The 12,118-nt window shown below is 38.8% G+C and overlaps 1 protein-coding gene across 1 annotated transcript; it reads right to left on the reverse strand.

Annotated features, from left to right (window-relative positions):
- Positions 1–502: 502 nt before the first annotated feature.
- Positions 503–898, reverse strand: LOC118663594 (intraflagellar transport protein 20 homolog). Its single transcript, XM_036323385.1, has one exon. The coding sequence runs from the start codon at positions 896–898 to the stop codon at positions 503–505; it is 396 nt and encodes a 131-aa protein (XP_036179278.1).
- Between the last annotated feature and the right edge of the window lie 11,220 nt (positions 899–12,118).

The raw sequence follows: 12,118 nt of genomic DNA on the forward strand, positions 1-12,118 counted from the left end.
CTGTTGCTTGGATCTGCTTTCCAGGGGAGTTCTGCTCTTCCCGGCTGCAAACCGTCTCGCCAGCTGAGGAATTTCGCCAATTCGGGGTGGATGTTACTAGTTTCAGCTGCTCACTCCATTTGCTCAGGGACACGACCTGGGACGCGTCTGCCTATACCGCCGCCATCTTTCATCTCCTGAAAACAATAATTTATTGCCTTTTCCTCCAAAGCTTTGTGAATTTACAAAAAAAAAAATCAAAATTTACAGACTGCTTATTTAAGAATGAAAATACAAGAGGTGAGAACCTGGGCCACCGTGGTCACAGGGTGTTTACCAGATATGCACTGACATCTGAAACAAGCCTTCCTCTCCCCCTAGATGTGTTTTATTACCTTCAGAGATGATGCATCCTTCACATACCATCTCACATGATATACCTGGGTCATTAGTCAAAGTCAATGGAATAGTACAGAGGCTTTTTATGTTTTTCTGCCCTCCTGCTATATCATGAAATTTCAGTTCATTTCGGAAAAATAAATTGGTCAACAAATTCATTTTGTTCTGCTTCTACTTTACACAAAGCTTCATATTCAACCCGATACCTTTCGAGCTGCATTTTCTTTTCTGCTATTAGTGCTTGGAGTTGCCTCTGTTGGGCTTCTCTCTGTTTTATGATAGATTTGAGCAAATTGCAAGCACCAGTGGCCTTCCTCTTCTCATTTTCTGCTTCTTTTGCAAGTTGGTCAACAAGCTCAAGTAAACCACCAACTATTTTCTGAAATTGGCCAATTTTGTCCACTAAGTCCTTGCTCTCTTCCTTGAGCTCTATGGTCTGCTGGGTAACCTCTGGGTCCAACACCTGCAGCTTGTTCAGCTCATCAAAGTGCAAGCCAGCACCCAGGATGTCCTTGGCCATAGCTTCTGACCCCGCAGTGGTGGCGGGCAGCAGCCCAGGCTGAGGTTGGCATATAGCTTCTCTCTCAATCCACAGCAGCAGTACCTGGCCTGCCAGCCTCAGCCGCTGCCACGGCTACAGGACCTGTGTGCGCATAACGTCACTCATGAATATATCTTGAAGAAAAATAATTAACACTGCCTTTTTATGAGGAAATACAGTTAATTAACGGTTGAAAATAAAACTTTAAAAATAACTAAAGTGTGAAAGCTAATAAACTATGATAGTATGTTTAAAGTACCATTTGGATATGAAATAAAGTAATTGTCAGGAAAAGATGATAGAGGATACTAAAAGGAGGCAAAAATTGATGAGATAGGATATATGCATACTGCCAAAATATCACCACACAGATTACTTTAATAATTGCAATGGAGCAAAATACTTTTATAATGAAGGAGTTTGGTTGCCACCTCCTTAAACAAGTGACCAAATTTAGCATCACTAATTATTAAAATACTTGACAATATATGTTCCATCTGATGTGATGTAATATGAAGTCAACTACTCTTTTTTTATATTTATTGATTTCAGAGAGGAAGGGAGAGGGAGCGAGAGAGAGATAGAAACATAAATGATGAGAGAGAATCACTGATTGGCTGCTTCCTGCACACCAGTGGGGACCGAGCTTGCAACCTGGGCAGGTTCTCTGACCAAGAATCGAATTGTGACCTCTTGGTTCATAGGTTGATGCTCAACCATTGAGCGATGCTGGCTGGGCTGAAGTCAACTACTCTTATGACATATTACTGAAGAAAATGTAACATTTTACCTATTTCCTTATTCTGTTCCATCTCAGTCGAAAAAGTTCTTTATGCCTCAATAGACCTAACTTCTTCAGAAGCTGCAGTCTGAAGTGAGCACTCCTAAAAAGTTCATGGTTATTTTAGCCACTCCCAACTGAGTTAGTACAGCTGAAAATCTTTTACATGTCTCATTTGTTAAAGAATCCAAAGAGTTTATGCCACTAATACCATAACAATAAAACTATTTAAAATGAATCAAGCCCTGATCCTGGGCAAAATTACATTTTTTGAGCCTTATCCAGGATGTTCACAAAGGCCAGAGGAGTGGTTCATTACTGGGTGGTGAGGGAAAAGCAGAGACTGGTCTTGATTTTCACCTTCCCATGCATGATGTCTGTCATCTATGATAGTTGGGTAGAGTCCATCATCTGTAAATTTAAATTAAATTGGTCAAGAGTTCATTTTGGCAGAATGTGTTTACCTGTATGGCTGTTGGGAGTGGAGGGGATTTTTCTCCTTTTTCAGAGAGTGCCTTTTGAGGATATGTAGTGTTGATAGACTTCATCACCAGGATTATTTATTAATGTGTCTTTTATTTCCCATCCACCATATTCAAAGTTCCTTAATTGGCATTCCCCCTTAAGTTCTGTGATTCTGGCTCACCAGTGCTGCATTGGTATGGGATGGTCCTAACAATATGATGTGCCAAATGTTCCCAGTGTTCACCAGAACTTTCTTCTCCTTCCTGAAGGCATGGACACTAATGCTTTCTAGTTACCTTGTAGTTAAGAGGAGTCATGTGACTAGATCTGGCCAAGAAAATGCGGGCAATGAAAACTGATGTGAGTCCTTCCCAGGCTGACACAGTGCAATATCACCAAAACTCCAGCAACAGCTAGGCTCCTTGAATGTCTGTGTCAAAAACAAGGCCCTTTCCATGGTATATTATTATTATTTTAAAGTATGTCTTTTATTGATTTCAGAGAGGAAGGGAGCGAGAGATAGAAACATCAATTTTGAGAGAGAATCATAGATCAGCTGCCTCCTGCACGATCCCTTATTGGGGATCAAGCCTACAACCCAGGCATGTGCCCTGACTGGGAATCAAACAGTGGCCTCCTGGTTCATGGGTCAATGCTCAACCACTGAGATGCACCAGCTGGGTCCCATGGTATACTAGTATTATTAATACAACTGTTTTAGTTTTAGGCACTGAGATGCAGGAGTTAATTCGTTAGCACTGCATAATCTAGCTCATCCTGACTAATACAGATGGCTTCTTCCTTCCCCAGTGAGCAAGGATTTTTGCTTGGTTGCTACAGTACCTACTGACACTGTCATTTAATTTGGAATTGTTAGGTCTATAAAACTAGTTCTTTAGGGGACCTTACCATCACCTCTTTATTTGTTTCCACTAGAGAAGCACTCTTCACAGATTCTTGAACTAAATCTGAAGTTGCTCCCAAAATCTGTATTTCTGTCACCTCCTGAAGAGTAATACATCTGGCACGAACTCACAAAGACACTTACTTCAATTGCTTAGCTCAGCTATTGATGTCATGTGCCTGTAGTAGCATTTGTTCTGCTATATCCCATTTGGCAAGAGGACAGTCTATTCTCCTGTTCCTTTCAGAGAGGTCCTAATTCAATTTTATCAGCTTAATATGCTTCTTCATTTGGTTCCATTTCTCCTCGAACTTAGCTACAACTCAAAATTGTTTGCTGAAACTCAAGGCCCTTTCTTTACTTTCCCTTGTTGTTGTTGTTGTTTGTTGTTGTTGCTGCTGTTGTTATTTGTTGTTGTTTTCGGGGGGAGGGGGGTTAGGTGTTTGTTTTTAAAATATTCCTTTCAACTTTGAAATCTGTAGTCTCCCATAGTAAGGTCTATGAAATTAATTAATTCTGTTCAAACAAATCATGTCATTCTTTACTCCCTCACGTGGATAACCTTATTCTGGAGGCTTCTAACATCAGCTTTAGAACTGCATTGCTTAGCTCTCCAGAATTGCCATATTTCTGATTTGCTGTGACTTTCCTTAGTGCCCTAATTCTGTAACTTTCATGAGTGTGTTCTTTTAGGGAGAGACAATTATTCAACCTCCATTTATAGTAACCATGTTATAAAATCCCATCTAACATTGCTTTGATAGTTCATGTCAATCTTTTGTCTGCCTTTTTCAAGTCTGAACTAATTTTTTCCTTCCTTCTTCCCTTTCAATGTCTGTCTGTCACGAACTATAAGATTCATTTTTCCTTTCATAGACCATTAGTTTGGCTTCTAATATTTCCATTTTTAAGGAATTATCTTCTTTCACTAAATCAATTGGTTTTATTTGTTTTACTTTCTATCATTCACTGCTTCTACTCTGAGATAAAATTAAAGCATGTTTTTCAAAACTCTCTAGATTCATTAAGTTCTGAAGAAGTATGATTCCCAGAGATAGCACTATAGGCACAGGCCTTTTTTGACTATCTACCTTGAGTATTTAATGAATTCATTGGGTCGTTTTTTATCCTCAGCTCTATGTATCAAATTTATAATAGGGGGGCTTCTATTTCTTCTTTGCGATGAATAAGTCAACTAAATCATTGTCTCAATGCTGCATATGCTTGTTGAGTTTTGAAGGCACTAAAGCATAAACACACACACACACACACACACACACACACACACACACACACACGCACACAGGCACATATTACAGAAATTCATCAAGCATAAGGCCCACACAGTTTCCCCATCTATCCCTGAAGACTTTTTCAAAACATCAAATAGAAAGAACAGAATTTGAATCAACTAATCTAGAAAGGCCTATTTATGTCTGACCTTAAGTAGTTTGAGCTAAAAGCTTATATTAATTATGTTATACTACATGAATGTAGTCTCTTCAGCACAAAGTCCTAGCCTGCATTCCTGTCTGATAAACATTATAAACACATGAAAAAAATATTCAGCCCATTAGTACAATAACATCTCTTAGATCCATCCAAAGGGTTTGGGTTTGCCAATGCTCGATACATTAAAGTTACCCCTAATTTCATCTTCAAATATTTCCAACAGGGTCAGATTCTACAAATAGAGCATATGACTGAAAAAAGATGAGTAGGCCCCCAAGGAATATTTTCCCCAATTTCATTAATATCAGATTTTGTTTCTAACAATTAATTCTTCTTACTTAACTTTGGTTTATAACCATTTGTTATATCATAATCATGTGTCATTGTCTAATTTCTTAACAGAGAACTGAAGTCATTTATTTTTAATCTTTCATATTTAATAATGTAGGCACTTACAGCCATAAATTTTCATGGAATAACAAATTTTATCACTTCATAGAATTTTTAAGAAACATTCACTTTTCATTACTTTAAAAAAAAGTTTTAATAAGTTCAACAATTTTTCCCAAGTTGTTCAGCTAGTAAATACTGGACCCAGACTTAAAAGCTTCAGTTTCCTGCCCTAGCCAGTTTGGCTCAGTGGATAGAGTGTTGGCCTGCAGAACAAAAGGTCCCTGTTTTGTTTACAGTAAAGGGCATGTACCTTGGTTGCAGGCTCCTCCCCAGCCTACAACCAAGTTCACTTTAGTTTTACTCTGAGAAATGCCATACCACATGCAGCACCCTTTGTTGTTTTATTACAGAAGCAAGTTCTTTGAAGATCTACTCATGGTCCCAGAGATCACAGTCAATTTGCCCACACCCCTTGCCAACCATCTCCACTAGAAGCTGAAACTCTGGTGAAGGTTTGACCTTATTTGGGGCTTATCACCAGCTCATTGTATATTCAAATTTTGAAAAACACAGTCCACTATGAAAAGTATAGAAATGTTTTATTAGCTAGTATCTAAGAAAAGTTTAGGCATTACTTTGAAAAATATTTTGATGGGTACTTATGAGTCTGTGTAAAAGCAAAATATTTTCCTAAAATCTTTACTAATGTTTTACTCTTAGAATAATCAATGTTATGCTACATATTTTCCATTTGCTCCTCTGGATCAACCTCCAACCTGATCTATCCATCCCGCAGAATACTGACTTCTGTTGATTGCATAAAAGGATTTCTTAGCTCATTGGTTTCAAGTTGGATTGAATGAACAGAGGTTAGTGAATGGAGAGCACAGGAAAAAGAAGGCTGAAAGATAGTGGGGTCAGGGTACTTATTCTCTCTGTTCCCTTCTTTCTAAGCACCACAGGTTAGCTGTTTCCTTTTACTAAAGGCTCCAGCTCCTGTTTGGGGGGCTTCTCCACACTGCTACCCCCTTCAGGTAGCTATAACTGCTTCCTGTCCTTCCATCTTTAGATTTAGGGATTGAAATGGCTTTCTGCTATTGCTAGTATCAGGGAATTTACAATCCTTCACTGATTTCCTTAATCCCTGCTGACAAACCTTTCTAAATAGTTCCTTTAATGAACTCTCTTTAACGACTGATGATGAGTGTGGCATGTGCTTCCTGCTGCAACCCTGACTGATACAGAGTGTAAAAAGGATTTAATTGTGGATAGTACAATATTAATAAAGGCAAATATAAGAACTAATCATTAACTGAAATCAAAATACTTGCTCTTAATTTGAATCTTATTTCTGCAAGTTTCTAGACATGTTAGAGAAGTTCCTTGACCTCTCTGAACTTCAGTTTTCTCAAGGGTGCAATACTTTCTCAGAGGACTATTTTAATATGAGATAAATGGGATAGAAGTTGGTACAGTGCCTGGAAAACATGATATTGAATAAATCAGGGTTTTGGTGGTTTTCAAATGGTGTCTACGTAGCTAAACCAGACGTAGGTGTCCTGGGATCTCCTTGCTTATGTGGTTCATGGAATGGTTGGCTCCAGAAGAAATCTCCATAATATTTGGGAGGCAGATGTGAAGGAGCAGCCATTTTGTTCTGAACAGAAACGTAGGGCCAGGAGCTCTTTCAGATGACACACGTCCTTATCAATCTGCTGGCTCACCTGGTCGGTGCAGGGCAGCACAAGGACCCACAGCTCCCTCAGCTTCCACTAGGTCTCTCTTCCAGTTTTTCTGAGTTGCGGGCCAGGTGCAAGGGAGCAAGTGTCTTCTACAATTTGTACACATCATCAAGGTTGAAGGTGTTGAGACAGATGCTAGCTCCATTATGTCCTCATGGATTCCAATCTGCCCTCACTCTTCTCCTGGATTTTATGTCCAGGTTTTCCTCCTAACAACTTATTCTGTGGACTGTTAATTTTTAGGCTCCCACCAAACACAGAGGCATTTTCCATAGACTTTTTCACAAGCTCTCACAATTGTGGATGGTCTAATCCACAAAATATTATATTCCCTTATTCTACAGCACCCCAAATGAATTGATTGAATTTAACTCATCTATTGGTCCTCTTCTCTTCTTTCCCTATTAGTGACATGATCACAACTATGACCGAGAAGATAATACAGAATATTAGAATATGTTCTCCAATAACAATGGAGAGACTGGAATAATGTAATAAGCATTTATCTTGTTGTATAATGAAATAAGGAAAAAATATAATTTAAATCCAGAAGTCTTGATTTCAAGAATATAACCCAACCCTCTACCTTAGTCTCAGATTTCAAGAGTCGCTTATGGTTTAAATCTTTGTAGCTTCGTTTTTCTCCATTCTACCGGCATAATATAAAAGCTTTGTTCAGGGTTTGGGAAAGATGATGTGGAGACAATAACTGATTATTAATTTTTACTGGGGTTACTGAGCATACCTTCTGCTTCTTTCTTTCCTCTCTGATTTCTGTCATTGTGTAGTCAAGTTTAACTTCCAATGCTTTGCTCCCAGATAGAATTTCATGCTCATTTAGCACATGATACCTTCAGAGCTGACAGAAGTGATCCACTGGAGTAGCCCAGCAACCCTATGCTTGGGCCCAGAAAGATGCAGAAATAGGCTTCTTTGTCTCCTCAATTCTCTATGGGTCATTTAATAGATGCGGCGCCTCTATTCTCCTCTTTGAATGGTGCTTTTGTGAGTTGGAGTCTTGATGCAGCTGTTAGAAACCTTCCATTTCAGAGGTTAAACTACAGATCTAATGAGGGAAAATTATTTTTAGCTTAGCCTCCAGCACTATAAATTCCAGGAAATTTTTGAATTAAGCTTTATGACTTTATAGGAGAAAAATAGCAGGTTGCCAAACTGCCTTTAACACTATCTCTTTCTGCCTCCTTTTAAATAAAAATCTAACTAGGTGGCTTTTAAAATATGAATTTAAATTTCTTTTGCTAGCAACTACATGGCAGTTTAATTCAAACAAAAATTCTCAGATCCTTCTTTTTTTTGTGGTTTTATTCTCTAATTGGACCTCAATCTCTGACTACAGATACTAGACTTGCAAAAACATTGCCCATGATCTATGACATGCCAGCAGAGCTTCTGTTGTCTTCTCTTCACGGTAGAAAATAGAATTTACCCCTTAGGTCTAATATTGAGGCTGAAGGAAAAATATATACTACCACTTTATCCTTAAAAGTTGAAGTATTTCTCCTGAGGTAGAATTTTACCCTAGCTCAGTCAATAAATAAAATAGAAGCTGAGTCATATTAGAAACAAGCCCAGTTGTGAATCACTTGGGGATGTCTCCTCTGCAACGTCTTACCCCAAACCCTGGGCTTCTCTTCTCTGAATCCCCACTCTGGACATTTCACTGCTAATTAACAATTTCACTCAGGAGGAGGGACTGGAAGAGACAGAGAGTAAAAGTGAAGGAAGGCCTTGTTTGTGGGCTGATGATTATGAAAAAAAAATATTGTACAACTACTACGTGCACGGCAATGGGGGATTGCGGAGATATCATACGTGGGGATAAAGATTGGCTGGAAGGAAAGCAACACATTACTATATATTAACTGTAAAGTTAATTAGCACCACTTACTAATAATGTTACAAAGTAGGGCAACATTTATTATTTTTCTATGGCCTCAGAATGTGTAAATACTTTATGTACATCATCATATTTATCTTCAAATAAGTATTATTACCACTGTTTTACAGAAGTGGAAACAGAAGTTCAGAAGATTCAAAAGCTCAAGTTCACTTATACTATAATCTTAGATCAATCTTATTCCAGAACTTATGATTTTAATACTACAGATAAAGAGAATGTCACAGACAATAAAAAACATTGTACCATTGTGAGTTTAGGTAGTAAGATAAAATGTTATGAAATCTGAAAGAGCTAAATAAACACTTTTTGAAAGAAGAGTGAAAACATGCTCAAAGTCACTAATCACCTGAGAGATGCAAATCAAAACGACAATGCAGTACCATCTCACACCTGTCAGAATGGCTATCATCAACAAATCAACAAATGACAAGTGCTGGCAAGGATGTGGAGAAAAAGGAACCCTTGTGTACTGCTGGTGGGAATGCAGACTGGTGCAGCCACTGTGGAAGACAGTATGGAGTTTCCTCAAAAACGTTAAAAATGGAACTCCCATTTGACCCAGTAATCCCTCTTCTAGGACTATATTCCAAGAAACCAGAAACACCAATCAGAAAAGATAAATGCACCCCTATGTTCATAGCAGCATAATTTACCATAGCTAAGATTTGGAAACAGCCTAAGTGCCCATCAGCAGATGAGTGGACTAAAAAACTGTGGCACATCTACACAATGGGATACTATGCTGCTGTAAAAAAGAAGGAACTTTTACCATTTGCAACAGCATGGATGGACATGGAGAGCATTATGCTAAGTGAAATAATTCAGTTAGAGAAAGATAAATATCACATGATCTCACTCATATATGAGATATGATAATCAACATAAACTGATGAACCAAAATAGATCCAGAGACAAATGGCAGAAGAAGTGGGAGGATAGAAACCAACCAAAGGACTTGTTTGCATGCATATTAGCATAACCAATGGACATGGACACTGGTGTGGTGGGGGCTTGCCCTCAGGAGTGGGAATGGCAGTGAGGGGGTGGGGGGGAGGTTGTCAATCAGGGAAAAAGGAGACATAGTAAAACTTTAGAGAATAAAAAAAAAGAAATCTGAAAGAGTACAATCTAGTGAATCAGTTGATCAATGAATTTAATAGAAACTCCCTGCCTATAATCATAATCAATAGTTATTTTAATTGATATGGGAATGTTAACTATGGTCTTCATTAATATATATCCATTGTAACTATCAACATTTTCTGTTTTCTAAAAGAGGATATCCATGGGATTCTTTAAGGATATCCATGGGATTCTTTATTTAACATCAAGAAAAATATGCAAAGAAATTTAGGGGAAATTGTCTTTTTTTTTTTTTTTTTTTACTTCAGGTTAAGGGGTGCTTATTCAGAAAGACAAATAATGAACTTTAGCCTAGTAAATGTCTAGCCATTTATTTCCTATTTTCAAAAACCATATTTCCATGCAAGCTTAAAAATCAGGATAGGCATAGAAGGGGCAGGAAGCCAGCCTTGGGGTTACTGGGGGTCAAAGGCCAAGCACAAGCCTGGCAGAAACAATAGGCTGTAGAAGAAGGTTGGCACTGGGCAGAGAGAACTTAGAGGGGTTTTATCACTAAAGCCTAAGTACTGGTATACACTTTTGTTTCCAAGCATCCTGACTCTTAAACAGCCTCACCTTCTTTTATTCTATATACAGGTTCTTTGAAAGCACTCAGGTATCACCTGCATTGTCATATTTTATGACTTGACTGGAAGTCCCACAAAGAAATTATTCTCTAAGAACGCACAGCTACACGCTCCCTGGCGTTAAAGAAGTGTCTTTAGAACAACACATCTAAACCTTTCCCCCAATCCATCCTATCCTTTAGCATATACACAGCTGAGAAATCACATGTAAACCCATTGATAAGAGTGCTTCAAATTTGCAGTGTTAGCAGAGAGTGGGCGGGCTGGAAATAGTCATCTGGCTGGCTGGTGTGCATCAGGGTCTCTGAAAGGCATGTTTGGGTTGAAGCAGCACTCCAGATGATCCTGGTACATCTTAGAGAAATGAGCAGCATTCTTTCCTTCCCCAGCTCCGTGTGGAGAATCGTTTCTCTGGAGCTGTGTGCTCCCAGGTGGTATATGCTGTCTGATGAACAGGTAGCCTAACCCAAAATTTAGGTGAATGATGAGCATGGGCACACGTATAAAGTAACAAAATTAACTATGCAATGATTGATAACTAAAATTAAAAGCATTAACATGGTAATCTTTAAAACATTAGGGCTCGGTTTGATGTCTAATTTTACAATATAATTTTGTCTTCATTTTGAAATACACTCAGGTGGCCAGGTGGCCTGGATACTTTTATAGCTTTAACATTTAAAGTGGTAAAGCTCTTAATCTTGTCCTGGTTTAGGGTCCAAAACTCAGCCTGGGGCAAGGCCCCAATAGATCCTATTTAGGTAGTCTCTGTGTATTAGAACTATGATAATTCTGGGGCGCCTTCAAAGATGAACAAAAATAGACCCAGAGACATAGAAGCATCGAACAGACTGTCAAACCTCAAAGACAAGGTAGGGGTGAGGGGGAAGAGATCAACTATGAACTCATATGCATATATGCATAACCCATGGACACAGACAATAGGGTGGTAAAGGCCTGGGGGGCAGGGGCAGGATGGGAGAGGTCAATGGGGGAAAAAGGGACATATGTAATACTTTCAACAATAAAGATTTTTTTTAAAAAATGCACAAAGAGCCCCAGACACATAGCCCTCTAAACATGCTGGCCTACTGAGATTTCTCATAGAAAACCATGACTCAACCTTTCCCAGTCTGTACTGTGTGATTATAAACAGGTGGCTCCCGAGTGAGCACCAAGTGAAGGGCACGGTAAATATTACATGGGGTGATTAGACAACAATCAGATCCTCCTTCAGCTGATACAGCTTCCAACTCTGTCACGAGCCATGGCCACCATGATGTGGGAGGCTGACGAGCAAGCAATTCTGAGACCCAGTCTGCCTTTAATAGACCTCTATCTGAGAGTAGGCTGGCTCTCTCCCAGTCCTAATAAAATAGCCTGAAGAAAGGCAGTGATTAAGGAGGCAGGGCATGATCTCACCCTTCTCATCACACCAGGCATTAGTGTGTGTTTTTTCCTTTCACTTCTGGGTACTGTATTTGAGGCTAAAACTCAAGTTTTAGGAACCTGGAGTGAAAGAAGAGTGCTCTTTTCTGGAAGGCTTCAATATCATCTTAATCTGTTCCGTTTGGTGTGTTATTGTAACTTCCTGCATTCAAATAATTTGTCTCACAGAAAAGCTGTAAGGATAGTGCAATGAACTGTATAGTACTGTCATCCAGCATTTGCAGTTGTTAGCATTTTGTAACACTGATTCATCATTGTGTGTGTGTGTGTGTGTGTGTGTGTGTGTGTGTGTGTATGTGTGTTTGTGGGTAATATTTTTTCCTGAATAATTTGGAAGAATGTTGCAGTCATAATTCTATTTTACTGCTAAATATTTGGTATGC

This window comes from Myotis myotis, unplaced genomic scaffold, assembly GCF_014108235.1.
Source record: "Myotis myotis isolate mMyoMyo1 unplaced genomic scaffold, mMyoMyo1.p scaffold_m19_p_10, whole genome shotgun sequence".
Classification (NCBI taxonomy): Eukaryota; Metazoa; Chordata; class Mammalia; order Chiroptera; family Vespertilionidae; genus Myotis; species Myotis myotis.